The sequence below is a fragment of the Pristis pectinata genome, chromosome 18, assembly GCF_009764475.1.
Source record: "Pristis pectinata isolate sPriPec2 chromosome 18, sPriPec2.1.pri, whole genome shotgun sequence".
Taxonomy (NCBI): domain Eukaryota; kingdom Metazoa; phylum Chordata; class Chondrichthyes; order Rhinopristiformes; family Pristidae; genus Pristis; species Pristis pectinata.
The window spans coordinates 19787948-19815350 of record NC_067422.1 but is presented as its reverse complement, the minus strand read 5'-3'; the positions used below and the strand labels follow the sequence as shown (position 1 = coordinate 19815350).

At 39.3% G+C, this 27403-nt stretch overlaps 1 protein-coding gene across 15 annotated transcripts in view; it reads left to right on the top strand.

Moving 5' to 3' along the window:
• The window catches only part of rbfox3a (RNA binding fox-1 homolog 3a), a 994762-nt gene that overhangs the window by 956272 nt on the left and 11087 nt on the right, over positions 1–27403 (top strand). For all 15 annotated transcript variants that reach the window (XM_052032864.1, XM_052032863.1, XM_052032858.1 and 12 more), the window contains 3 exons: positions 2959–3091; positions 8257–8296; positions 15710–15774. In XM_052032864.1, coding sequence (XP_051888824.1) covers positions 2959–3091; positions 8257–8296; positions 15710–15774 — 238 coding nt within the window. The remainder of the gene's footprint in view (positions 1–2958; positions 3092–8256; positions 8297–15709; positions 15775–27403) is intronic.

The following is a 27403-nucleotide window of genomic DNA, read 5'->3' as shown; positions in this document are numbered from 1 at the left end:
CAACCACATCGCTAGAAAATGTTTTTCCAAGTCTTTTCAATGGTGTGTTAAATGCCTGCTTGCCCATAATATTCTAATCATCAGGAAGATCAATGTTAAAACTGCCAATAAACCAGGCGATACACTAAAACTGCCTCTTTCTTGTTCTTCCACTGTTACTTCCCTGCCTTCTGTGTGAAACAGAAGAGTGAAATTAATTCTTTTGTTAAATCTCCTGTTACCTGTTAAAAGTCTTCCTGATGAGCTTTCACTGGACAGTAGTTTGAGTTCTGCATCAGGGTTAGTTCAGCAATGGAGTGGATAATTTTGTAGTCAGGTAGTATTCCATCAGGAGTTTATTGGTAATTATTATATGATTGGGTTTGGTGTGGTTGGAGGTGGTAGAAGGTGACCAAAGGGAGTCAGCTTCAGAGGAGATTAATCACATTTTTCATCATTGAGTCTTTGCAGAGACTTACAGCACAGAGCATTTTAAACAGGTTCTCAGCTTATATTCTGAGCATGAGAGATTTTTATTACTTTTCTCCCTTGTCATGCAGCTTTAATTGATGTACATAGCTTTACAACTTGAATTGCAGCTATATAACCACCACCCTTAACTCGATGGACTTCCTAACTGCCACTTTGTGCTGAGGTGTGTGGAATGGAGGCCTTGTATTGTTTAGAGTCTTCCCCAGCATTTCACGTATTACTGCAAGAACTTTCTCCCACTGCCCTCACAAGTCCATCAACCCTGTTGCCCCCAATATCCTGATTTCTCCCCTTATTATCTCAAGATAAATTTCTTCAATGTACACCTTGTTTGCTACTAGATAAACATCTTGAACAATGCATCTGATACTCTTACCCATATAAAGACCAAAATTTCTGTCAGCCCTGCCCTAAGCAGTACAAATATTTCCTCGTACTCAAAGAGTCATACAGCATGGAGGCAGGCCCTTCGGCCCAACGACCATGCCATCCATCAAGCATGCTTTTACGTGAATCTTACACTAATTCCATTTTATTCACCCCACGTTACAGAAAAGTAATAGGAGGAATCTTATCCTCACCCTCAATCACCTTAGCAATCTCCTCCACCCTGCACCATTGTCAGGCACCAGTTCCCCCCCAACCTTCCACCGTTATTAGTTGCTCTGTCAGCCAGCCAGCTCCTCCTTAACCCATCACCTATTTCCCCAACCAGCATGCAGACAACCTCCCACACCCTTCATCCCCTGCACCATTCCACACCCTCATTATACCCCTCACACTCCATCACGGCACAACCCTCCCCACCATTGAGGACATTTTCAAGAGGTGGTGCCTCAAGAAGGCAACATCCGTCATTAAAGGACCTTCACCACCCAGGACATGATCTCTTCTCATTACTACTATCGAGGAGGAGGTACAGGAGCCTGAAGACCCACACTCAATGTTTCAGGAACAGCTTCTTCCCCTCCACCATCAGATTTCTGAACGGTCTTTGAACCCATGAACTCTACCTCGTTATTCATCTTTTGCACTATTTTATTTATTTTCTGGTAACTTATAGTAATTTTATGTCTTGCACTGTACTGCTGCTGCAAAACAACAAGTTTCACGACACATGTCAGTGATAATAAACCTGATTCTGATTCTAATCCTGATCCCTGTGCCACTCACTCCTCGTAGGAATATGCAGATATAGGAATTAGGAACAGGAGTACCTTATTCGGATCTTTGAGCCTGCTCCACAAATTCATCGATTGTGGCTGATCTTCTATCTCAGTGCCATTTTGATACAACATCCCCAGACCCCTTGATTCCCATAACACTCAGAAACCTATTGGTCATTGTTTTTGAATGAACAGAATGTCCAAGCATCCACATCCCCCTGGGATAGAAAATTCCAAAACTTCTTCACCCTCTGCGTGAAGAAATTTTTCCTTATCATACCTCTAAATAACCCACCCCTTATTCTGAAACTGTGACCCCTGCTCCTAGATTCCTCAGCCAGAGGAAACATCTGCCCTACATCCAGCCTGTCAAACCATTGAAGAATTTTGTCAGTTTCAATCTCCTCTCATTCTTCTAAACTCTAGAGAATACAGTCCCAGTTCATACAGCAAACCTGCCATCGAGTCAAGTGAATCTTTGCTGCACTCCCTCCATGGCATGTCATCCTTTCTTAGGTAAGGAGACCAAATCGGTACACAGTACTCCAGGTGCCTTCTTACCAAGGCCCTATACAATTGCAGTAAGACCTCTTACTCCTGTATTGAAATTCTCTCATAGTAACAGCTAACATGCCATTTGCCCCTCCTCATTGCTTGCTGCACCTGCATGTTGGACTTCAATGACATCTGGAAGCATACGTTTGAATATCAACATTAACCAATCTCTCATCATTTAACAAATGCTCTGCTTTTCATCCCTCACCTCTCATCCCCATGACCTTCACTCCACCACATCCCTCACCTCCCTCAACAATACTATCAACCCTCACCCCTCACCTCCCTCAACAATACCCTCACCTCCCCATATCTCACAGCTGCACACCTCTCACCCCTGCACCCATCATCTCCCATCATTCACCCCAGCCCTTCACACTTATCACCTTCTGGAATGCTCTTCTACAATAACTAACTCATAACCCTCTTTTTAAATCACTCAAAATTCTTTCCCTTCAGTTGTGCTTTCATTTTTCCCCCTCCACCTCCCCCTTTTTTTCTCCCCCCCCCCCCCCCCCCCTCCCGAACGTCCTTTGTTATTTTACCTCTAAAACTCTTAGAGATTTCTCTGTCCATGAGCAGTGCTAGAAAGATGTAAGTTTGAAGAAAGATTTTGTTTGGGATATTTTTCTTTGTGTGCAATATGCTACATAATGGGCTCAATCAAACAAGTACTCGCGTGAAGCAGTTAATCAATTTAGCTTCTAATTGAGCTGTAATGAATGTATGGCCCACTGGTAAACCTGATTTTCCTCTTTGTCTCTAGTGACTGGTTTTCCATACCCAGCAGCTGGAGCAGCTGTAGCTTACAGAGGAGCTCATTTACGGGGGCGAGGTCGCGCTGTTTACAACACCTTCCGCGCTGCACCCCCACCTCCACCTATCCCCACGTATGGAGCGTAAGTATCAGTGCAAAATCATTCTGCACTTATCAAATCTATTTTATTTAATGGTCCTTTGTCAACTGTCCAGTGCAAACTATATTCTTAGAATTTAAATTCTTTAAATTTATATGAAATAATAGATCTTCAGTGCAAGATGTTATGAGCCTGTTCTAAGTGTGCTGCAACTGATCCAGTTTTAACTTCCATCGCAGCTGTTTTTGTGTGCCATTCAGATATGGCCATGGTAAGACATGCTGTACATCTACATGTGTGCTTTGACATGTGGATGGTGTTATGCTCTAGCACCAAGAATAATTTGCATAAATTGCAAGCAAATTCTATAAGCATTCCGTAGACGATTCTACAAAAGGACATTTCCTTTTGCATTGTTCTACTCTTACCAATGTGAATTGTTTTACTTTGAAGCTGTAAAACATAATGAGAATTCTGGCACACCATTGGGGAAAAGTTTTCACAAAATGCTAATTGTAGTGAAATTGTTTACAAAGAACGGGTTTAAAGATTACCTCTCCACTCCAATCATTAATCCAGGGTATGGCCCAGAAGTTAAAATCCCTATAAATTGAAGCTATAATAGTTCACTTTTGTAACACTGTGCCCTTTCAGAGCTGTACAACCTTTAGAAATGATTCTTCCTAATTTAAAGAAAAACATAGACGATAAATATTTCTGCCAATAAAAAATAACTGGTGGAAAAATGCTGCAAATGATGCAGTAACAAGGTGGAAGTGAGCTGCTACAAGCTAGTTAATATGAAATAGAGGACAAATTTGCTTTTGAAAGATTATTTGTTTTATACAGCAGAGATGCGTAACTGGAAAGCATTTTAATTAAAGTTTTAATAGGAAAATTATTTGTCCTCAATTTATGTTTGAAGTTCTTACTTTTCACTACAAATGTGCTTAATTAATTGTCTGGATCTTGCTTGCTAATGCCAATGGTTCCAAGCATTTAGCCACTTAAGTGACAGTGAGTCCACGATTTCCTCGCATGTGCCATCAAACACGGAGGTCACAGACTTAATGACAGATGTGTATGTAAGGCTGAATCTGACAGTTCAGTCTGGTAGTGGACTCCCCTGGACTGTGCATAGTCCAGAACTGGAGCCCAATTTTGCTGAGTTTCCCCATCATCATGCAGGTACATTGCACCTAAGGTCCTTTGTGAGCCAGATCTTGTGCAGGATCCAAAGCCCCACTGATTTCAATAGTGATTGGAAGACCTAATAATCAAGAGTACGAGGGAAAGTATAAGTTTTCTTTAGTTTAATAGTTTTCATTATTTGATATTTTAGGGGCGTTTAAAGATTGTTTAAATATTATTTAGAAATATTAAATTTTAAAAATAATTTCAGTTTTAATGGTTTCTAAATCTTGCTGAATACCAGCAATATTTGAAATGTTGAAAAACAGTTGCACCTTTTAGAGCAGGCAGTGCTGAAGAACAGGGTTTAGCCAACTGTCAAAACAGCAGGAGTTCATTATATTACCTAGAATTCTGGATGTGGAGAACCAGCAAGGTTGGCCCTCGGCTTCCGGACCAGGGAAATACATATGTGGTGATGGGCATTCAAGAATGGCACTTCCAAATGAGAGGACTAAAGCAGCAAGCTCTGGCTCATTTTTTTCACCCTCCTTCCATTTAGATAATTGTTCTAAATATTGGTGTAAAAGTAAAAGATCGACCTTTTCACCAGGATCCTTTAGCATTCTGCAGTCTGTCAAATGAGAGAGGGTGGGTGTGGGGTTGTGATTGAGGAGTCACACACATTAGCATTTTTATTCTCTTTATTTGTTACTAGAAAGATGAGTAAAAGATATGAAACTAGTTATCCTGTCGAACTTCATTCTAGCTTCCATACAGCCTGATATTTCTTACTGTATTATCAGTTACCAGTTTGAATTTTGCAGCCAAGCCACAAGCACAGGTCTGAATAATATCTAAGGGGGTCTTGCTCTCGAGGACTAGGTGCTGTTATACACAATGAGTAATTAGGGAGGCCTGTCAGATTAAACAGAAGATTACACAAATGCAAAGCGAAATGGAAATCCAGCAGACTGGGTATGGTGGGGGGTGGGGGTGCATTAAAACCAACAAAAAGCTACAAAACAAATAACCTGAGGTGTAAAAGGGGAATACATAAAGCTAACAACAAAAGGCTTTAAAAATCTATTGAGAGAAGCAGAGTAGCGGGGGAGAAAGGTGAATATGTACATAAAATACAGCAGCAGTTTAGAATGAAATGGACAACAGAGAAACATCAAATTTATTGAATAAGTACTGTGGATCAACAAACAATCTGCTGGAGTAACTCAGTGGGTGGAGCAGCATCTGCGGGGAGAAGGGAATTGTCAATATTTTGGGTCGAAGCCCTGCGTCAGGACTGTGAACCATCACAGTGTGGAAGCAACATATTAACCACAAAGGAACTTAAAAATGAGCCAAAGAGTGAACCATAACAATATTCATCTAAATAAAATGGTAATGAGGAGAATAATGGGATTCAGATACACAAGATTTCAGGAACTGACTCTATCCACCCCAGAGTACTAGAACAAATAGTCATTTTTAAAGTGCCCTCATTTCAGAAATTAAGCTGCTTGATGGGAAAGTCGCCAGTGTGACTGTTAGTTAAGAAGGGAGGAAGGAAAAGCAAGATAACTGCAGACCAGTCAGTGAAGCAAGAGAGCAGGAGGTTACTGGACCCTGTTATCAGGGAAAAAGTGACTGAACGCCTAGGCAAGGGTATGCTGATCAGAAAGGCAATGTCCCTTTGCAGAAATGTGCATTAAATCATGGATCCAGAAACCTTAATGATCTTATTTAACACAATTCTAGTACTCTCAGTTCTGAACTTTTTAATAAAGCTAATCTCAATAACTTCCTTGAGGTTGGGGGTTGAGATAGGGACAGGGGCATGGGGAAACTTACCCAATTTCCACAGGTCTTTATTTGAAGAAGTGCTTTCTCCCTGTGAATAGCCTTTTTTTAGGTTATGCCTCTTATTTTTGATTCCCCCATCAGAACAAAAGATTCTAATTATTTTTAAATTTCTTTAATAATCTTAGATTTCCTCTTAATCTTCTGTACTAACAATGTTAGGAGATGTGAATCATGAAAAACAAATTAGGATATTTTTTCTGTGATGAGAGATTAGGAGATGTGGTGGGGACAAAAGATTTAGGTGTTCAGGAAGGCAACTCTGCAAGACCAAGTGCACAAATATGAAAATGATCAATAAGAGTAAAGGAATGTTGATCTGAATTTCAAGAGTTTGGGACTGAATCTGTATAAAGCCTTGTTCTGGAATAGTGTTGGCTATAAAGTCTCTGGAAAGAACTATTGGCCTTGAAGGGGACACACGACAGAACTGACTGAATAGAATTCCAGAAGTGTTAAATTATGGCAATGGCTGGGATGTATTTGATTTTTTATTCGCTTGTTTAGCCATGATCTGAGCGACATGTGTAAATAACAAGTGGGTTCAATAGGCTGGATACAGGAAAAACTATTTACACTGGTGGATGAATTCAGAACGAGAGCAAAATAAAATTGGAGTTATGCCATTCAGAATTGAAACTTTGATGTTAAAGGTTGGAAATTGAAAGTCTTTATGAGAAAAAGAGGATATGAAAAATTAAAGTACCTATCATCTACCATGCAGGAGAGATTAAATGACAAATGGATGATTGAATGAAAGTGGAAATACAGGGAATATTCAACAGGTCAGGAGCATCTATGGAAAGAAGCGGAGTGAATGTTTCAATTGTCTCTCATTAAAAGCTCTGAGGAAGGGTTATTTACCTGAAATGTTTTTTCTCTTCCTTCTCTCCTGAAACTGCCTGACCTGCCAAGTATTCCTCGCATTTTCAATTTTTACTTCACATATTAAGTGGCACGTTGATTCTATTGACTGAGAGATTAACAACAGATAGTTGGTGTCTGTAATTGGATCACTGATAACACGATATTATTATGATTCATCTCTGCTTTTTCTTGAGAAATTAAATTATGCAATTCTTTAAAATATTTATCAATCCAAATATGAGTAAATTCACATTGGATTTTCTTATTTGAATGTAGCATGAAAGGAAATTAATGCTAACATTTTCTTTGAAACAAATATCTTACCAGGGAATAAAAAAACTGCACAGAAACCTCAACAATTTCTTAAGATCATCTGTATTTATTATTCATGTTTTCATATATAATCTAAAGCTTAACAAAATCTGTAAAGAAAATCATTAGTAGCTGAATTCCCCAAATAATATATTCATTGTACAATGTTCGGGGAGTTGATGTTTTCGGTTAATAATTTGCTGTTTGCAGGAGGTGAGTGCCTTGTATAAAATTTCGTCATACACAATGACCTTGCACCTACACCACCTCCGCTTCTCTACATTAGCCTTAAATATCAGAATGCAAATAGGAAGTATATAGAAGAAATAGAATTTATCAACAGCAGCTTCATCTCATCAGAAAATCACGACAGTTTAGATATCAACATTCCCGCAGTTTGAGCTGGGAGAGCTTTTTATTTCTATTTCATTGTCAAAGCACCATTCGAGTGCAAACTGCTCCATTGTACAGCAGTATAACCATGAATTAGTGGAATCTGTCTGTGATTTATAGTATTTTTTTGTGGGTGGTAGTGGGAGGGGGGGAGGGTTGTTGTGTGGAGAGGCAAACCCATGATTAAAAAGTACCTTCAGGCTCTCAAGATTTAAGCTGTGACATCTGTGTGAAAACCTCAGAAATCTTCCCATTGTGCACTGCAACCACAAGAGCAGAGGCTCCTACACAGCCTGGAGAATGTCAATCTCCAGTCAAGAGCTGCCAACATGAGACCTCTTTTGGCATTGGTTAGCACATCAGCAACAGGTTGAAAACTATATATATAAATCTCAGTTACTTGATCATTTGAACTCTTACATGCCTTCTGGGGACAGTATATATTAAGGAAGGTTCAATTTGAACAAGTTTCACTTGACAAAGGAATGTTACTTCTTATCGGTTTGGTGTGAATGTAGAGCAGACCCTGTAGCTGATGGATTTTGCTTATTAGTAGAGCATTGCCCTCTGATCAAACCAGGTTTATGAGCGGCATTTTATAATCAAATATGTAAAAGATAATTCATGCTGTTCCTATTATTTTGCAGAGTTGTGTACCAGGATGGGTTTTATGGGGCAGAAATTTACGTGAGTATTGTTTTAAAATTCAATCGTTGTCAACTGATTAGCAAAAGTCTCAGCTGACTGTTGTCACCATTATTGGAGCTGTGTAATTTAGACTGCAACACGGTCTAGTCTTACAGCTGAAATTATTGGAATTCAGTTGGATATGTATGTTGAGCTCAAATCATGCAAACACTTGGATATCGATAAGTTGACCTTCTTAAGAGGTGGGTATTTGATCAGTAGTAAAGTGGACTTGTGGTGCTTGGTTAGATTCATTTAATACATCTGATATTTGGAAAAAGATAGGATTACTCCAATGTAGAATTGGTTTGGCAAGCACCCAATTAAATTAGAATTCTTAATCCAGCATTAACAAATATTAAAAACTCAGTGATAACTAACAGTTATCAAGATGAGAGTGAATCATCTTAAACAAATTTATCCTATCAAATAACTTTGAGTACATTTTTTGCAGATGAAGGTTATAGTCAAACCAAAATAAATCCTCAAAAAGAACATTTAAACCTAGTAGTTACAAGTTGGAACTTGAATTACCATGATTTTGTAATAATGAGATGAGAGATTGCTGCCTTCTTATTAAATTTGCTAATGAAAGAATTTTAGCAAAAGCATTTTTTAATAACACCAGGTCCAGGAAGAGTGCAGACAAGAAAGCATCAATGAAGGATTCTCAAGATTTAGCATGTTTATTCCTGCATATAAAACCACTATGAGGTAACAGGTTAAACATTAACACGTATAGAACCAGATATTATTACCAAACATGACTAAAGTAGAACCAATGATGTCTCTTTTAACTTATTTAATAGATAATATTAATCATTTTCAGGTTATGGAATACAAGTTTACAGTTACGTATTATATGGTACTAAAGGTTGAGTTACTACTGCTGCTGACCTGGTGTATTGAAAGAATGCTTTCATGCTTTCATACAATGCAGAGATAATGATCCTCCTGTCCAGCTGACACTGATCACAGTGATAAAACCGACATTAGATAAAATTGAAGGACCTTAACCCGGGTTGTAGGCACGATCAGAAATGATTGGACCCCAGCAGATTAAGTCAGGTGTTGCAGATGTTCTATCACTAGTTTTTCAACTGCATTGAAGCTGATGCTAATTCTGAAGAATTTAATCAATATCGGGGGGGGGGGGGGGGGTCTTATTTACACTCCCTGGAAGTATCAGTCTCATGGCATTGTTGGATAAGATCTTGCACTGGTCTTTTAAATTTTTTTCAAAGTTTAAGGAACATTTTTGAAACTGATAGACAATGATTATTAAGTCTATTTTATTCAACAAGGTCAACCAGTTACTGATATTGATCTGGGTCTTTGTTTTTTTTACCGATGCTTGGTATTACCGGATCACAATGGCTAAGTAAGGATTTCCCTCTCCAGTTAAGGAAGGCAGCTATACCCTTCAACTCTAACAGATGGAAAATCCAAGGAAAGGAAATTCTCTGTTGGAAGTGAAATCCTAAAAGTATGATTTTCCTCCATACTCCATAGCATCCAGGCTTATGTTCAGGAAACTCTGGCCCTGTCAGATTTTGGGACTTAATAGCCATGTGTAAAGGTTTGCTTGTGCATCCTTTTACGCCTCTCTTCACAGATTTGCAGAAACCTTCACCGTCTTACTTGACTGGGGAAGACTTTGAAAATGTCTAGCAAAAATTGATGATCCGTCTTTAGAGCAGATTTGCAATTATTTTTCCACAAAGCTTTTAATTACCCAGTTATTAAATCTTTTTACCTTCATTCTTCATGGTTTGTTTGATTGCCTCATTGTTATTCATTAGCCATGATCAGAGCACCAAACTGCATGCACAAAACAGGCTTATTGGGCTAAAAAGGTAATGGATGGCTTTCATATTCCAGCTATAGTTGCAGTGACTGCTTGTGACTGAGGCACTGGGATTCACAAAACCTGCCAATATTTTTTTCAAAACAAAAACTAAAAATGCTGGAAACACTCAGCAGACCCGATTGCATCTGTGAAGAGAGAATCAGAGTTAACATTTTAGGTCGATGAACTTTCATCAGAATGTCTCAGGGCAATGAGCCTTCATCCTATGAAAGGTTATCAGCTTGAAACGTAAACTCTGTTTCACTCTCCACAGATGCTGCCTGAACTACTGAGTGTTTCCAGCATTTTTGCTTTTAGATTCCCTTTTTTCAGTCACCATTAACTTATATTTTTACTGTCACAGGCATTTCTCTACATCATTTTGTTGAAAAAATTAATCCTGCGATTGTGAGTTGTGATATTAAATGTATATGTCAAATATTTATCATTGCCATGGACTATAAAGCCAAATGTTTATCTACAAAACCACCATTTGTAAGTAAAAAGTTCTCACCATTGCTTAAGCAATTCCACAGCATGAGAGAGAGAGAGAGAGAGAGAGAGAGAGTGTGTGTGTGTGTGTGTGTGTGTGTGTGTGTGTGTGTGTGTGTGTGTGTGTGTGTGTTTGAGTGAGGGGGTGGAGTAGTTGTGACTGTGGGCTGTGAGAGGGTTATAGTGACAGTGATGTAGGGGAAGAAAGATCTTGGACATCTCTGGTGGACATCAGTGAACAATAGGATGACAGGACAAGGGTTGCTGGCGGATGTATGCTACGCAATCTACAGTTTGGGGGGTGGTTGCAGAGGGGGAAAGACCAGCTTTAAATATTGCACAACTTCATAATGTGAAACATATTTTTTAAGTTTGTGGTCCATTAGGTAAGCCACTGGCTTCCATTGCAGCCAATACTTATACTATAATGGTTTTCATGGAAATAAGTAGCCTCAGGCTACACTGCAGCACAGTATCCCAAAGGGCTGCCATTCACATTCAGGCTGGCTCATGCAGCGCTGAGTTCCTTTGCTACCATCAGCATTAAAGAGATGCCCACATTTCCATGCTGTAAAACATCATATAAAACAACAAATTAATAGTTGTAAACAAATTAATTAATTAAGAACGAAAGCTGTCGTGTAAACATGATGAAGGAGTCCAGGGAGAAATGGGTGTACATTCTGTGTAGTATGTCCAATAGACAGAGGCAGGCAGGGTTTAAAGTAAATTCCAGCGTAAAAAAGTAAGGAAATGTGTGCAAATGTGCTATGGTGCTTAATTATGCTACTTCTGAATTTCAGTGTCATTTATGCCAGATGTTTGCTTTATGCCTTGAGTGCAAGTGTCTCAGGCTCACATGCACAAGTTCTCTGCTTTTCCATATACCAAGGCTTATTACAGTAGTTTCACCCCCCAGTCTAAAGAGCTGTACATGTGAATTTAATGGAATTATGTTTGTTTGTTTGTTCAGAGCAGGCATCATAACTAGCCCAGAATTATGGGCATGTAGGAATCAAAGGCATATTTATGGTATCATTTTTGCAGTTTTTTTCAGAATGCAACTAAATCCTGCACTGTATCATGTTTCTATGAATGTATCTTAATGACATCAGTGAGAATGACATGAAAAATTGGAAAGCTTCCCCAATTGCAGGTTCTTAAACAAGCTGTGCCTAATGTCTGTGGACTAATGGTTCAGATGGCTTCAAACTTTAATTTTTATTCGAGAAGAAATATGGTCCAAATTCTATGCCTCCCTTGGGCACAATTGTTTACAATGCCGAGTTTAATGATACAGCATATTCCTACAAGGTTGGTAATGAAATTTAGGTGCAGGAACATAGGGCCAAATGGTCTCATTCAGGTGTTTGATTTTGTGATTCTATGAAAAATGACAGGACCAAATTTGGTGCACAGATGTAAATTACTGATTATACACCCCACAGTAAACTTCCTAAGCTTGTATTGCAAAAACGTGTCCCACTATTTTTTCATACAGTTTCCAATGTAGCAGTGAATGAATCAGCTCAAGTTTATTCGTTAATCCCTGGCCAAAATCTTGCCTGAACAACAGGATTTTAATGTTTGCGAGTTTTCTGGAAGTTCTTAACATACAATTGTATTGGATTGGGTGTGGAATATTAGACTGACGTATCCTCATTGGCTACAACCTGGACGTTATAAAAGAGAACGCATCCATTCTGCCAACACCTAAGTCTGTTGAAATTTCCTGTGGACTCAAAATGTTGCATTACCCAAGGAAAACACTGATGCCACATAATCTGGTCTCAGGTGCATGTGCTTGATATGTGATGTGGTAGCATTTGTGCATTGTACTCCACTTCCAACATTCACTCCCATGATTTCAATGGAACTGAATTTCAACAAGCTCAACAGACATATGTCATTATATTGTGCATTTACTGCATGCAACCTCAGGAGAGTTTCTACCTTTGCATCTCTCTGTTCTTTAAGAGCAAAAATTATTAGTTAATTATCGCACATCAGACACACATTTAAGAACCTCAAACTTAGGAAGTTTGTAGATTTAATGTATTCAAAGAGAGAGAAACTACTGATCAATTTCTAAAAGGAATTGGCAAAGTCATCCAATGATTTGAAGAGAGCCTCTGAGCAAGTGCAGGTGAAGGAATCTTTTTCAGAAGACTCTGTAACTTGGGACAAGCCACTTTGATATGCAGATGAAACAAAAGACGGCCACCAAGGTCAAGGGAATCAAGTATATTCAGGTGCAAGATTCACATGCCTAAAATGTCCTGAACTTTTAGGCTGCTAATTGATTTGTATCCCTGTTGCATATGTCAGGTGCCTGAATGCAGAACATGTTTTAGATTAATTGTGTATTTTGTAAGTTGACCTTTTGGCTTTGATTGGATTTCCCAACCTGCTTCTGCAGTGAGGTACATCTGGCATTTATTCTGATGTTGTACACACCATTGCATGACAGCAATCTGCTCCTGGAGTGTTCACCAGATTGCTATTCCTGAGAGGTTGTAAGCAGAGTTGGCCGTAATCTGACTGGATGGTGGAGTAGGGCCCAAAGAGTTGAATGGCTTACTTCACGGTTATGTCTCCGGGTACAGAAACTGCCTGTGAATATTTCGGAACACATCATTATAAATGGAATAGAGAGACAAAGGAATTAGTTAAACATGAAAATCACATTAATCAGGAGGGCTGCTTAACATATTAAGATCCAGAGATGGCATAAACCTCTTACCTGACCACTGTGACCTGGATGAGTTGATCCCAACAATGTCTCCCTTTAGGTTGCAAAGTGAATTAAGTTTCAAATTATTCCATCCAATCCCTACAGAAAAGGAATCCACAGCAACAAACTGTCTCCCAGTGAGACATGAATTGCCTTTGTAGCAAGTAAAAATTCCAAAACATTTTTGGACACCTTGTATTTAAAAAAGGGAACCCTAATCCTGAGAGAGAGAGAGCAGCAGCTATGTGTGATGTGTATTGGGGTCTGGACCCAGATTATCAGTGTACCAAGAGGAAATTACCATAGATTTATTGGCTGCAGTAGATTGTGAAGAAACAACCATTAACCTTCGAGAGGAGGGCCGCTGTTTAGGAATCACTTAAGGTCCTTGTGAAAGGTTTATGAGAGATTTATTTGAAGAGCTGTATAATTGAAGCTATCTTCAGCATGATTTCTCTTACCTTTTAATTTAATTTCTAGGTTAATATTTTAAAAAAATCCCATCTGAATGTTAATGAGCCTAAAACTCCCATAAGGGGGAGGGAGGGGATGACTTTATTAGACAGGCAGCCCTCAGTGGGACCCTGCAACACCCAGTCGCATTCATTCAATTGCTGTTTCAGAAGTGAATAAGATGGCATGATGCCAGGGGCCCAGGCTGTATCCCAGTGTTTTAATTAACACCGTGCTTCACACGGTGAGGGGTTTAACTGTATTGAGGTTTCAGATCGATCTGTCAATGCCATGCTCTCTGCATCTTTTATCGAAGTCTCAGCACTGCCTAATTCCCTTACAGCATGCACTGCTGAGACACTGAACACTTTGCCAGGTCACTGGGCCTACCCAAAGCTTCAGCTTTGCAGCTCATGCATGTCCATTCAAGCATTCCAAAGTCCGAGCACATATCCCCATTGTTAACTGTAATGCCTTCTAACTTCTAGAGCTTTGGCCATATGATATAAATGGCCCTTTAGTTCAAAATAATGAGAAGTCACCTTCTTTGTGGGGAAAATATCTCAGCTACTAATGGATTCCCACTGCTCATGAGATTTGTACAGAAGTCCTCTGATAAATGAGAAGATTTTAGTTTCATCAAATGTCCCCAGGTAGTCACAAAAAGTCACAACAAGAAACAAGAAGAAAGTGGACCCAGCCACATAGTCTTCCCTGCAGTTGACACTGAGTGCATTCTTCCCTTGGTTATTTTCACTGTTATCGATATCATTAGTAACATTCCATTAAGCTTGCGAGGGCAAGTTCTGTGGTACTTCCAGCAATGGTAAAGCTGACAGCAACACAATTGTAGCAGTGCCACAAAACATTTAAATTGTTTTCTTCAGTCTGGTGTTAGCAATTAATGTATTGGAGAGGGCATGATAGATAGTTACAGGGCACGTCAATTCTCCAGTGCGTCTCTTATAAACACATCCATGTGTTACTTAAGAGCTCTTCAACTGCAGTTCAAGCTGAGCACCAAGCAGCACCACCAAATCCATAACACCATTATTTTTTTACATGAAGGATGAAGAAGCATCTGAAAAAACTACAAATCTAACAACTGCTAAAAGCATCTTTTGAAACTTTGTGAAAGGATGAAATTCAGCTCTGTCAGTGTTATGCTATCTCATAGTTTTCAAAAAGATGAGATTTAATAAATCCAAAGCATGTCCCTGAAAAACAGTGTAACAATTAGAAAGGCCCCAAATAGTTGACAAGGCGAATCATTCCCTGATGCTAGATTTCAATGTTTACACAGATTTTAATCTTCAAGAGCCGAGGTAATTCACCAGGGGAAGTAAGTGGGTTTAGCATTCTACAGGCAAGGATTAACTCTGTTTGCTTTTTAAAGTGTCTGCTTGTTTTCACGGATACTCTGTCATCTGAGAATGTGGATAGATAATTATCTGCAGTGGCGGGTCATGTCAAGATACCAGTGAACATGTCTCACAGACTTTTCACATCAATAATCTTTGTTCTATTCAAGCAGCTTGAAATTACACATCATTTTTGGACATTGCACTAACTCAAAGAAGGATTCTTTTCGTGGGGAATTTGTCCTGGCTTCACTTTTAACACTGGTAATGACCTAGTGAAGTGCAGTAAATGGCACTCTTTAAAGGCCACAGGAATGCTTTGACTGGCTCTTGAAGCCAAATGGCAGTAATAGGTAGTGACTATCAGTCCACTGCTCATTGTTTGACTGCCTCAGTTCCTACTGCTTAAAGCTGCTCATCACCTCTGACCATTTCACCGCCTCTGCATTCCAGAACAAACATCATTTATGGCAGTGCCAGTCCATTACACACAGAATGTAACAAAGCTCTTCTTTCTGTTCCAGGGAGGCTACGCAGCATACAGATATGCCCAGCCTGCTGCAGCCGCAGCCGCAGCGTACAGTGACAGGTATGACCAGCTAAAGCAGGCTCCCTGCTTAATTTGTAGGCTGTCCCTTCATTCACCTCTTACACTTATCTCAAAGCCTCGATGACAACAGGGAGTCCTGCCTGCTGTGAAGTTGTCTAAGCATTTATTATAGTATTACTGGTCTGTTTTTTATTTTAACAAATACAGTTTGTGAAGTGTTTATTAAATGCATCTTAATGTCCTGGACCCTGCACACCTTACAAACTCAGGGAAAAAAAGCATGTTGAAAAGTAATGTTGGTTAAATATTGTGTACATAAGCATGATTGTAAATAAATTGAGGTTTGTTGTAATGGTGTTAAGGTAACGATGGACTTACTTAAACTAAGAACCACTGCCTGATCCATTCATTCCGTGGGTTAAGACTTAAACTTAATATCAAGCTGATTGTAAGATCATATGAAAAAGAAACAGGAGTAGACCATTTGGCCCCTTGAATCTGCTCCACCGTTCAATAAGATCATGACCGATCCAACTTTCCTCAAGTCCACTTTCCCATCCTCTCCCCATAACCCTTGATTAAAAACCTCACTCAGCATTGAATATATTCCAGGATTTAGCCACTACGGCTTTCTGCGGCAAGGAGTTCTAAAGACTCACATCCCTTAGAGAGAAAAATTCATTTCAGTTTTAAATAGGCACTTGCTTATTTTGAGACCATGCCCACTTGTCTTAGACCCTCCCACAAGGGGAAGCATCCTCCCAGAAATTACCCTGTTAAGCCCCCCTAAGAATTGGACATGTTTCAATAAGATCACCTGTCATTCTTCTAAACTCCAATAAATACAGACCCTACTGTGCATTCTTTCCTCATAAAACAATCCCACCCTCGTCAACCTTCTCTGAACTGTCTCCAATGATAATATATATTTCCTTAAAAATGGGGACCAAAACCATGTGATGACCAAATAAATAAATAATAAGTAGTAGTTATTTTATGGGTTCATTTAGGGATATGTTCAAGGGGTGGTTGGACAAGCACAAACCTCTCAGTAATCATCTAAAAAAGAGACACATTGTTAGTGAGTGCATATGCACGTATTTGCCTTGAAGAGTTAAGGACCCCTCCAAAAGCTAACAAATTTAAATTTCTGCACTTGCCTTAGGGCCTCATAATTGGATCACAATATAGAAATAGGCAAGAGATTGGCATTTCAAGTTCTGATCAAAAGATATCTTGTTGTGAGCATGCGGATGATACTGGGAGCATTAGGATGCATTAAAATGAAGTGTCAGATAGACTAGGAACCATATGCTGGAGCAGATTAGAAAGTAAGAGCTGATATTGTTTGCAGATTATATGAATGGAAGCAACCCCTGGGCAGTCTGTACCACTGACCATTGATTTGCAGGTGCGATCGTTTGCAATTTTCCAACCATGAATTTTAATGGATTACAAATAGTGGCAGCGTGCCCATGGTTTTTCAGTGTGTGTGGTCAGTGGCAGAGCCCTCCCACCAGTAGCATGCATTTGTCGTCATCGACTGGATGAGAACATAAGCAGTGTATCACTGTCATCTCAACCCCGAGAAGTGTTAGTGCCTTGGTGATGTACTCCATTGTGTGTTCCAGTCTGAACCTGCAGCTTTGATTTACTCTTTGCAAAATGAGCAGCATTAAAGAATATTCTGACTCTACTTTTTAGACTGAACCATCAGCATGAAGCATGTGCCACACTGACACATTGAGGTACATCTCAGGGCTTGATTTTCAAAAAGTAAAGACAGAAATTTCTTCCAAGCTGTCCGTTCTAAAGGAGTCTGGAGCATTCTTTTATTCAGATGTGAGGAGAATTTTCCAAAGCTCAGACTCATCATCTCTGTAGCAAAGATCTCTGTAGATGGAGCACATGAGAGCTAGAGGAGCAGAGAAGTCTTCACCAGCTCTCACATGTCCCAACCACAACATCTGTCCTGTGGGCCATCTGGAGCAGCGGAGTTGTATTCCATTACAATCCAGAACCTCATGGTCTGGTATATACCTCTCACTTCCATTAGTATCAACCCAGGCTACCAACCCTGATTCCATAGGAGTGCAGAAAGGAATTCCAGGAGTCGCGCAGGAGTACCTGAAAATGACGTCTCAGCCTGGTAAAGTGAACTAACAAGAGCAGCATGCAGTAGACAGAATGAAGCCATCAGGTCAAAGCTGTAATCCTACAACATCTGGTCTTGAATGGTGCTGGATAAGTAAACCATGAATAGGTGGAGGAAGCTCCAAGAACACCTCCATTCTCAGTGATGGCAGGGCAATTATCAGTGAATACCCCACAATTTATGATGGAAGCAGCTGCAAATAATTGTGCCTAGGAATCTGCTGTGAGGGACTCAGCCATCTCCCTTTGTGTGAGGTGTGACTCCAACCTTTGCAGTGTTTTTCATGTCTGAGCTGAAAACAAGTCTGAAGAATTTGCACCATCTTCATCCAGAAGTTCCCTCTCAGCTTCCTAGGGCCCTAACATCTCAGAAACCAGTTATGTTACACCAAAAAATGGAACACAGCAATAGATACAGTGAAGGCCATAGGATGGTAACATTCCATTATTAGTTCTGAAGACATGCTCCGGTGCTAGCAGTGCTTCCAGTTCCTGTGTAGTTACAACACTGCTATCTATTGACAATATGGAAAATTGCTCATGTATGTCATGTCCATGAAAGGCAGAACAAATCAAATCTGGCAAATTGCTGTCTCATTAATTTACTCACAATGATCATCAAAGTGATGGAAGATGTTGTCGGCAAAGCTGTCAAACATTCCTTATTCACCAATAACCAGCGCATTGATGCTCAATTTGGATTTTGTCAGTATCATATTTTGACTCCAGACTTCATTGCAGCCATATTCTGTGTACTAAAGAGTTGAATTCTAGAGGTGAGAGGAGAGTGAATACCTGGAACATTAAGTCAGTTTTTTGACTGACTATGTCCTGATAACACTGGTCAATGAGCATAAGAGGAAAACACTGCAAAGATTGGAGTCACACCTCACACAAAGGAGATGGCTGAGTCCTTCACAGCAGTGTCCTAGGCACAATTATTTGCAACTGCTTCCATCATAAATTGTGGGGTATTCACTGATAATTGCACAAAGACCCTCAGCATCTCCTCAGCAAATAATCAAGTCCACGGCAGTTTGCAACAGGACCTTGTCTGCATTTAGACCTGAGGTGATGGCAAGTAACATTCACATCCCATAAGTGTCAGATTAATGGCCATCTCCAGCAAGAGAGTGGCTAACTACCTAGCCTTGACAATCTATGACACTACTCTGGCCAAATGCCCCTCCGTCAAATTCTGGGGATTCATCACACAAGAACTGTAACCACAGAAGTAGGTAAGAAGTTGGGTATCCTGTGGCCTGTGGCAAGTAACTCACCTTCTGGGACTTCAAAGCCTTTCAACAATATACAGGGCAAGTCAAGTGTGTGATAGAATACTTTTCATTTGGCTGGATGAGAACAACTCCAAAAACAGCCAAGAAACTTGGCACCATCCAGAAAAAAATGTCCATTTACATGACAGCTCATGTACCACCATAAAACTTCACACCTTCCAGCATGGTGCACTGTGTAATATCCACAATATACATTTCAATTACTCACCTACCTTCTCCAGCAGCTCTGACCTCCAGCACCAAGAAGGACAAGGCAGCAGGAACTTGGGAACACCTGCAGCTTTGCCATCGCATCACATGCCATCCTGACATAGATATATATTGTCGTGTCTTCACCATCACTGGCACAAGATCCTGGTACTCCCTATCTAACAATTCTGTGGGAGTACTTCAACACAGTGACTGCACCAGTTCAGTAAGGCAGCTCTCCACCAGCCTCCCAAGGGCAAACAGCGATGGGAAATAAATACTGGCCTTGTCAGTGACACTCAGATCCCATAGAATGAATTTAAAATTTGATTTTCCTCCCAGTTTGCCTTTTTTGGTGAGTCCATTTTCCTTGCAGATTCTTTCTCTTTTTTGCACTAGAAATAAAAGCTGTAAAAAAATAGTTTCTAGAATTTCACCTCTAATTGGTCAGGCTATATGCACTATATAGGCACTTTGGTACGTCATATCCTACCTGTGAAATTCATACCGCTGTCCAATACACCGATACAATTATATAACACATTTAGCCCTACTGACTGGGAATGCATTTCTACACCTGCAGCTAAAATTAAGTTAAAATTAAAATAAAATTTCCTCCAACTTCATTAACAACAAGACTAAAGGAGACCAGAGGCTCATTTGTAGTTGCAAGGTTTCAAACTGTTTGTATATTTTGAGGTTGACTAACAGTTGGCTTTTGCATAGGCTGATATAACAAAGAAAAAACCAATGGTACAGGTTAGAAGAGAAGAACTGGACAGTTGCTCACTGAAAGATTTAATGGTGATAGTGCTGAGATACTGACTGACAATCTTGTTGAATCTCCAGAGTAGAACTGTCAGCATTGAGTAAATCCCAAGTGTGAGATATTCAATTGCAAGTCAGCCACCAACTGCCAAAAAGCTGAACATCTTTTAAAGTGCTAAATTGTGCCTATCACTCTGGTCACAAGGGATGAACTGTCCCTGATTTTATCCAGAGTTCATACTCAAAGGCCACCTTATTTCCAAAACTGCACAGTCGTCAGTTATCCAGCTTTAATATTATGTTTGATACCTGCTGGTAATGTCAGCTATGCTGTGCAACCCTTTTGTCTATGGATCAGATCCAAAGTTACAGCTATTGAATGGGCTTGGGTTCTGAAATCATACCATGTCCATTCTTTCTTATCCTGGTTTCTGTATAAAAGTACTTGTTGAAAACAAAGTGACTCATAAGGGGGTGTGGAGCTCAAAATAAAACCAGGAAGATCAGACTCACCTCTAGGAGCTTTAGATACTTTTCGGAGAAGGTAGGGTAATAACAGGGATAAGCGAGATGGAGTAGGTTTTGCGGATAAGGCTAAATGAAATGGGATGCAACAAGGCTCTTGTGAGAATAAACATTGACATCGGCCATGTGGCCATCCTTCAGCATCGAAGCAATGCCAGAAACACTCAGCAGGTCAGGCAGCATCTGCAGAAAGAAAAACAAATTAATGTTTGAGGTCAAAGACCCTTCCTCAAAATTGGGAAAGAGAGAAAACAAGTTAGAAAACCATGCTGCCTAACCTGCTGAGTGTTTCCAGCATTTTCTATTTCTATTACCAGATTTCCAGCATCTATAGCTTTTTTGATTTTCCTGACCTGTTTCTGTGTTGTACTTTCCATAAGATAAGATATCTTTATTAGTCACATGTACATCGAAACACACAGTGAAATGCATCTTTACGCTAAACCGCTACACTACCGTGCCTGCCCCATATCTGTTATCTGGTGGTTTGACCAGGCTATTTCCTATCTTTGCTGTTAGGTTTAAAGACTGAGGAAAGTAGCAACGAAAACTGAACCACTGATTGAATATTAGAAAATGTTGCCTCTCTGCTGTGGTTTTAGGGCTAATCAAGAACTACTTAGCCATGTTTTCTCTATATTGTATCATTAGTGAAGGTATGCCCTGTTGGAAAGTCAGTGCAAAACGTTTGTCTCCACCATCTCCATTTCGTAGAAGGCATGAAAGTGGCATGCCTGAGGGCTTCAGGGTCATAAAGATCAAACCAGTTATTTTGTCAGACCTTATCAATAGTGGAATGACTGAACACCAGTTTTTTTGGCAGCGAGCTATCAATGTGCAAGTTATTCAAATGAAAAGTTCCTTCTTTGGTGGCCTGAGCCTTCCCCTACCTTGATGTCTCTGCATCCCTTAATGTAAGTAACAGAACATTATTTCTGTGCAAAATTTCATGAGTTTAAAAAGTCTGCAGTATGAAAGACACCAAAACTACAAATGAGCACATTTCAAGTGGAACTCATCTGAAGTTAGTGTGGAAGTAAAAAGCAAATGCTGTTCCCCAGGAGAACTCTTTTATCCTACATTGTTGCATTGGAAATTTAACTGATTTGAATGTTCTAGCAGGAGAAGTGGATAGAGTGGGTGAGCTAAATAAAAATGTTTTCAAATCTAATTCTTCAGCTCACTTTATGAAATGAAGGTGAATTTTCAACTTCAACAGCTTTACACCCTCTGAAAAGTCAGAGATGCTGGTGAATACAGCAGTGCCAATTCCTGGTAAAGGAAATTTCTGACCATTTAAGTGTGTTAGTTGACGTGACAATGGAAATGGAGGTTATAATCTTCCAATGTGACTTTTGTTATGGACTCCTGATCATATAAAGCTAATGACCGCATTTGGAAAGGTACATGGATAGTGAAGGTTTAGAGTGATATGGGCCAAATGCAGGAAAATGGAACTAGTTCAGATAGACAACTTGGTCAGCATGGACAAGTTGGGCCAAAGGCCCTGATTCTGTGCTGTATAACACTATGAATCTATGACTCTATCAGCGGTGGCCATGCTGGTAGCGCTGTTATTAATGGAAATTTAAGGATTTTGGAAACTGCGGGCATGACTAATTCAATGCCATTATCCGTACTCCAGTATAAAACATGCAGGTTTAAGTGGCCAGGTGCATAGGAATCAATGGGAGGAGGCCATTTGCTCCACTCTTCATGCTGGATAAATACAGGTATCCAGTCTAATTCCACTTTCCAGCTCTGGTAGTGGCTTTGTTGGTTATGGCACATCAAGGGATCATGGAAGTCCTTTATACATGCACCAACATTTGTCTCTACCTTTTAGGCATTGAATTCCAGACCCCACCAGGATATGATTTGGAGAAAATTGTCTATAAAGCAGAGACTTTTCTAGATTGCTTGCAATCCAGTCAAATTCTAGCTCGTTGCAAGATATTAACATGAGAATTAAGAGTTAAAACACAGTTTTCTACTGAATTTATCAAAATATTTTAACATTTATCAGTATTTTTGGACACCTCATTAACTTCCAAGGGTTACTAACTAAACTGGATTAAAAATTGGGCAGAGTTGGTCAGGGCTTGGAAAAATCTTCACTGACAATAGTCAGAGTCTTCGAATAGCATCATGTACATATTTCTTTTTTTAAGTTGCTCTTCATTATGATACCATGTGAGTTTATATGATATTGATGTCGAAATTTTCAGTCCATTGGTCAAAGCTCCAACAATTGTTGGCTTATTGAAAATTGTTTTGGAGAAGAACCAAAACAGTTCTAAGCCATTTTGTTGGCACCCAGTGACTTACCACGATAACAGTGAACAGAATTACAAGGAAATTAACTGCAGTAATGCCAATGCCCCATCTGAAGAAATGAAACTTTTGCCACAAATCCGGTCCCAGAATGGTTTGTATTTTACTTTACATTAGCAATATGACTGAACCACATCTTCCTCAGGCGTGCTTGGGGTACAGTAACAGAGTGATTATGTCACTGGGCTGGTTGCTTTTCAGAAACCTGGAACTAAAACCCACTACAGCTGATGAGAAATTTAAATTCAGTCAATTAAATAAAAATGGAATAAAATGTAAAACGCTGGTGCCAGTAATGATGCTGAAGAATTCAGATTTTACATAGCTGCCCGAGGGAACAGAGGAAGGTGAAAACAGAAAAGTGGGAATGCCCGAGGAAAGCAAATCCTTCACTACTCGAGAAACGTTTTTTTAAATTTAATAGAAATAAAAGTGAATGCCACATTTGCTTCTCAGAGTATGGAAGTAAAGTAGGCAACGGTAACTATACTTCTCCAAAAACTTTTGTAAACTGGAATCACTGGAAAGGGAAAATATTATGCTTCTGCTTAAAAAAGGAAAAAGAAAATTATTAGCGAGGAAATTGTAGTCAATCGCTTTTACCTCAGTTCCAGCTTGTTAAACACTGTAATTGCTTCATGTCTGTTTTTTTTCAGAATCTCCATACAGCTCTGGACAAGATGCTGCATTTAAAGAGACTGGGGAAATTATGTTTACTATGTTCGATATTTTCTATGACATGTTTCAGTTTTTCCTTTTAAGATGGTCATCTTCCTTCAGAGAATCTAATCACCATTTGCATCACTGAATTAATTTGCCAATTTGTAGTACGTGTAGTTTTAAAGGATTTTCCCAGATGAAAAGTATATGAATTTATTCAAAAGCAGATGCTTTCTGGCTTTTGAAATATCCCAGACATTCGTCCTTTCACAGAAATCCTCTGAGTGGAAAGATGACAGATTTAAATGTATATATCATTTAAAGTATTACATCATTTGCAGCGTGATCGACTTGACTCCCTCAGAATTCCCTCTTTCCTGGTTAAGGTTGCTTTGTCACTTGCTGCAGCCTTGTTATCTGTAGCACACAGACCTCATTTGCAGTCCGTCACTTTAAAGAAGTATCTGAGATGTTGGATGTTTGCTGGCAATCACACAGATCAATACATTTGCTGTTTTAGAAAGTATTTCTTTGACCAAAAAAAGATGAAACTGCGGAATCCAGTTATAACTGATGGTGTGGGCTTTTCCAGGCGAACATTCATTTTATTAATGCATGTCAGAGGAGACCGTCATAAGAGAAACTACCAGAGCAGCCTTGCTGAAGGCAAGGCTGTGATTTTTAAATGGGTTTGAAACAAACGTACGATTAAAAATTATTTATTAGCTCATAACAAGAACATAATGAAAAGATAAATTCTTTAAACTCTTTAAACAACTGTAAAGCTCACCACAAAAGGCCTAAGCAGTGCACAGCTGGTCATAACACAGGCATTCAACCACTGAGACTAGAAAAGGAAGAAAGAGGTTTATTTCATTGTGGTTCCTAAAATGTATGCAGTTCATCACATTTACTAAGAAGCTGTTACAATGCTAAATTGAAGAAATACCTATATTTATTTTCCGTTTACATCCCATTTACTCTCATCTCTTGCTTTTCTGTCCTGAAATTGGACACACTTTGCTTGGCTATGGTCTGCCAGATCCCAGCATCTCTCTAAAGCTTCCCTTCACTAGTCATTCTTCATTTGACAATGAGTTTTGATGGCCATGGGGCTCTCAATGACAGCCCAATCTGGTAGTTCTCAGATTCACACTTACCTTCCAACAAAGTTCACTGGGGAGATTTCACAGGTGGACGCACTTCTTTTCTTTGCCCAGCATCCAGGGGTGACTAGGTGGGTTGAAGTGACCAGTCTAGATGAGATTGGTTAACTCTGTACATATCAAAGGCTGAACATGAGAACATCCTGGTCTATACTTCTGATATAGGTTTGAAAGTATAGTTCACTGGTGTGTTACTTAGATGCTCAAGTAATTTAGGGTGGTGTTTCCACATTACCCTGGTAGGCAGATTTATAAGGGAACATGGGGGCAAGCTCCATTGAATTCCTGATTTACATATAGCCCATTGCTGATCAATCGATCCTTCAAATGTATGCATGTATCATGTGCTCATTTACTTGTGGGTGAGTACACGATACATACATGCATTTGACGGAAACAACAGGTTAGACTTTTAGTCTCGGAGTCCAGGGTGCAAAGACAAGTGAAAGAGGAGTCTCAGGCCCAAAACTAAAGAGGGACTGGCACTTATTACAGAAGATTTACTATAAGCAAATCATTGTCTACTGCATGAAATCTTATCTTCCCATCCCCCTTAGAATATTGTAAGTCTCCAGGAAAGCCAATTGGTCTTACCTCTTGTGGATTAATTCTGATGGGGAGGGAACAGCACCCAGAGTCCATTGGTCATGTCTGAGACAGAGTTCCCATATCCATTAGAGTCATGTCCTGCACAGCATGTGAGGGGGTCAGGGTGTAAGATAGGGTTAAAAAAACAAAATTTCAGCAATGCAACAGCAATGCTTACCTCAAAATCAACATCACAAAAACAGGCCATTGTTATATTTCTGTGTTGGGAGCATGCTGAGAGCAAATTGGCTGCTGTGTTCGAACATTACAGCAGTTGGTTAAAAACTACTTCTTTGGCTTAAACTGTTTTAGATATTCAGAAAGGAATGTAAGTGCAAGTCTTTCTTTCAACTCATTTCAATTTACATCACTGCAGATCATTTTACCAAATGCAAATGGCTCACTGGAGAGGAAAAAATTAGCATTAGTATTTAATTACTGAGTAATATTCATTTCTACAGCAGTCAAATCAAAGTGCTTCAGTGAATTTGGAAGGATGATTTAAATAAATATTTCCTTGTTTGATTATATATTGGACTGGCTTCTTCAGCATTGATTTCATGATGTGACTTCTACGGACAGAACCAGTTTTTTTCTCAGGTTTTCAATATAGTTTTTCTTTAACACTGTGAACTTTCTAACAAGCAGGTAAAAACATGTAATTAGCTCCATGTTTTCCTTGATATACTCTTGAATTGTTTCATATATTGTTTGCACTTTTAAAATGTTATTTTTCCCATATTTCCCCACTCTTTCAAGATAGTTGCCTCCTCTATAAGAAGTGTACATTTAAATAGCTCGTGGCAAGGTTGGACATTTTATCTCCTTCATACTATATATGGAAATAGATATTAAATTACAGCATCTATGACAGAGACTGACAACACAGTCTGAGTCCCTCAGGACCCAACTCTTTATGTTGGGTTTAAACTGGCTTGAATCTATGCTTTATCAACACATATTCAGGTTCAGCTCATTCCGGGCCAGGCCAGCTCAGTGATTTATAAAGGTATTTTAGTAATAGCAAGACTTTCTTTTTCTTCTTTTCTGTAACTGCTTCACAAAAGTTTCTGGGGCTTTGTTGGAGTCGCATCACATGATCAAAAACATGTTTGAGATTATTATTTATGGCAATGAATGGGTCAGATACAAAAAGAAATGGGTTTTGCATTTTTCCACCAACACTCTCAAAATGTAAGGCCATAGAAATGACCAAAATGGCCTAATTCTTCTCCTATGTCTTATGGTCTTCTAAATTCACATTTCTAACTGTTGAAAATTACCTTGAAACAGTCACTCACTCAAACCCTAATGCAATAGTGACGTAAACTGGATTCACTATGCAAGCGATTACTAGCCAGGTGTTTGTGCTTGAACTATCAATGGTGTGGATGAAAGTGAAGGTTGCTGTACCGTGCAGTCCACCCTCAATGTAACACCTCCTTGTTATTACAAATTATGTAAAGTTTGAACAAAGCCAAAGTTGGGTTTATTGTCATATGCACAAGTACATGTGTGCACAGGTGCAATGAAAAACTTACTTGCAGCAGCATCACAGGCACATATATCCATTAAGGGTAAATTAAGGTCCCATTAAGGTCCAAATGTGTGTGTGATTCTTGAACAAAGTCTTAAACCCTTTTTTAAAATTATACCGTTTGAAGAATCAGGCTTCTGAATAGATACAGCACTATTTGAAAATGTGTCTTTGTATATCAGCTACTTTCAGTTGAAATAACAGAAGATTAGTAATTTCAAAGGGAAATTGTCCAGTGATAGCATTCAGTGGTAGACCATGCACACATAGAATAATATTCATTTGTTAATTCTGTACTGGAGTGCCCTCTAGTAGAAAGTTTATAGTTAACCACGTCAATTTGATTACTGTACTGTGGCAATGCTTAGAGTTCTGTGGTGAAATTCTTCATACCACTGGTGTAATTGCCCAAGAAATATTATAGATGTATATAAAGCCAATTAACAAAC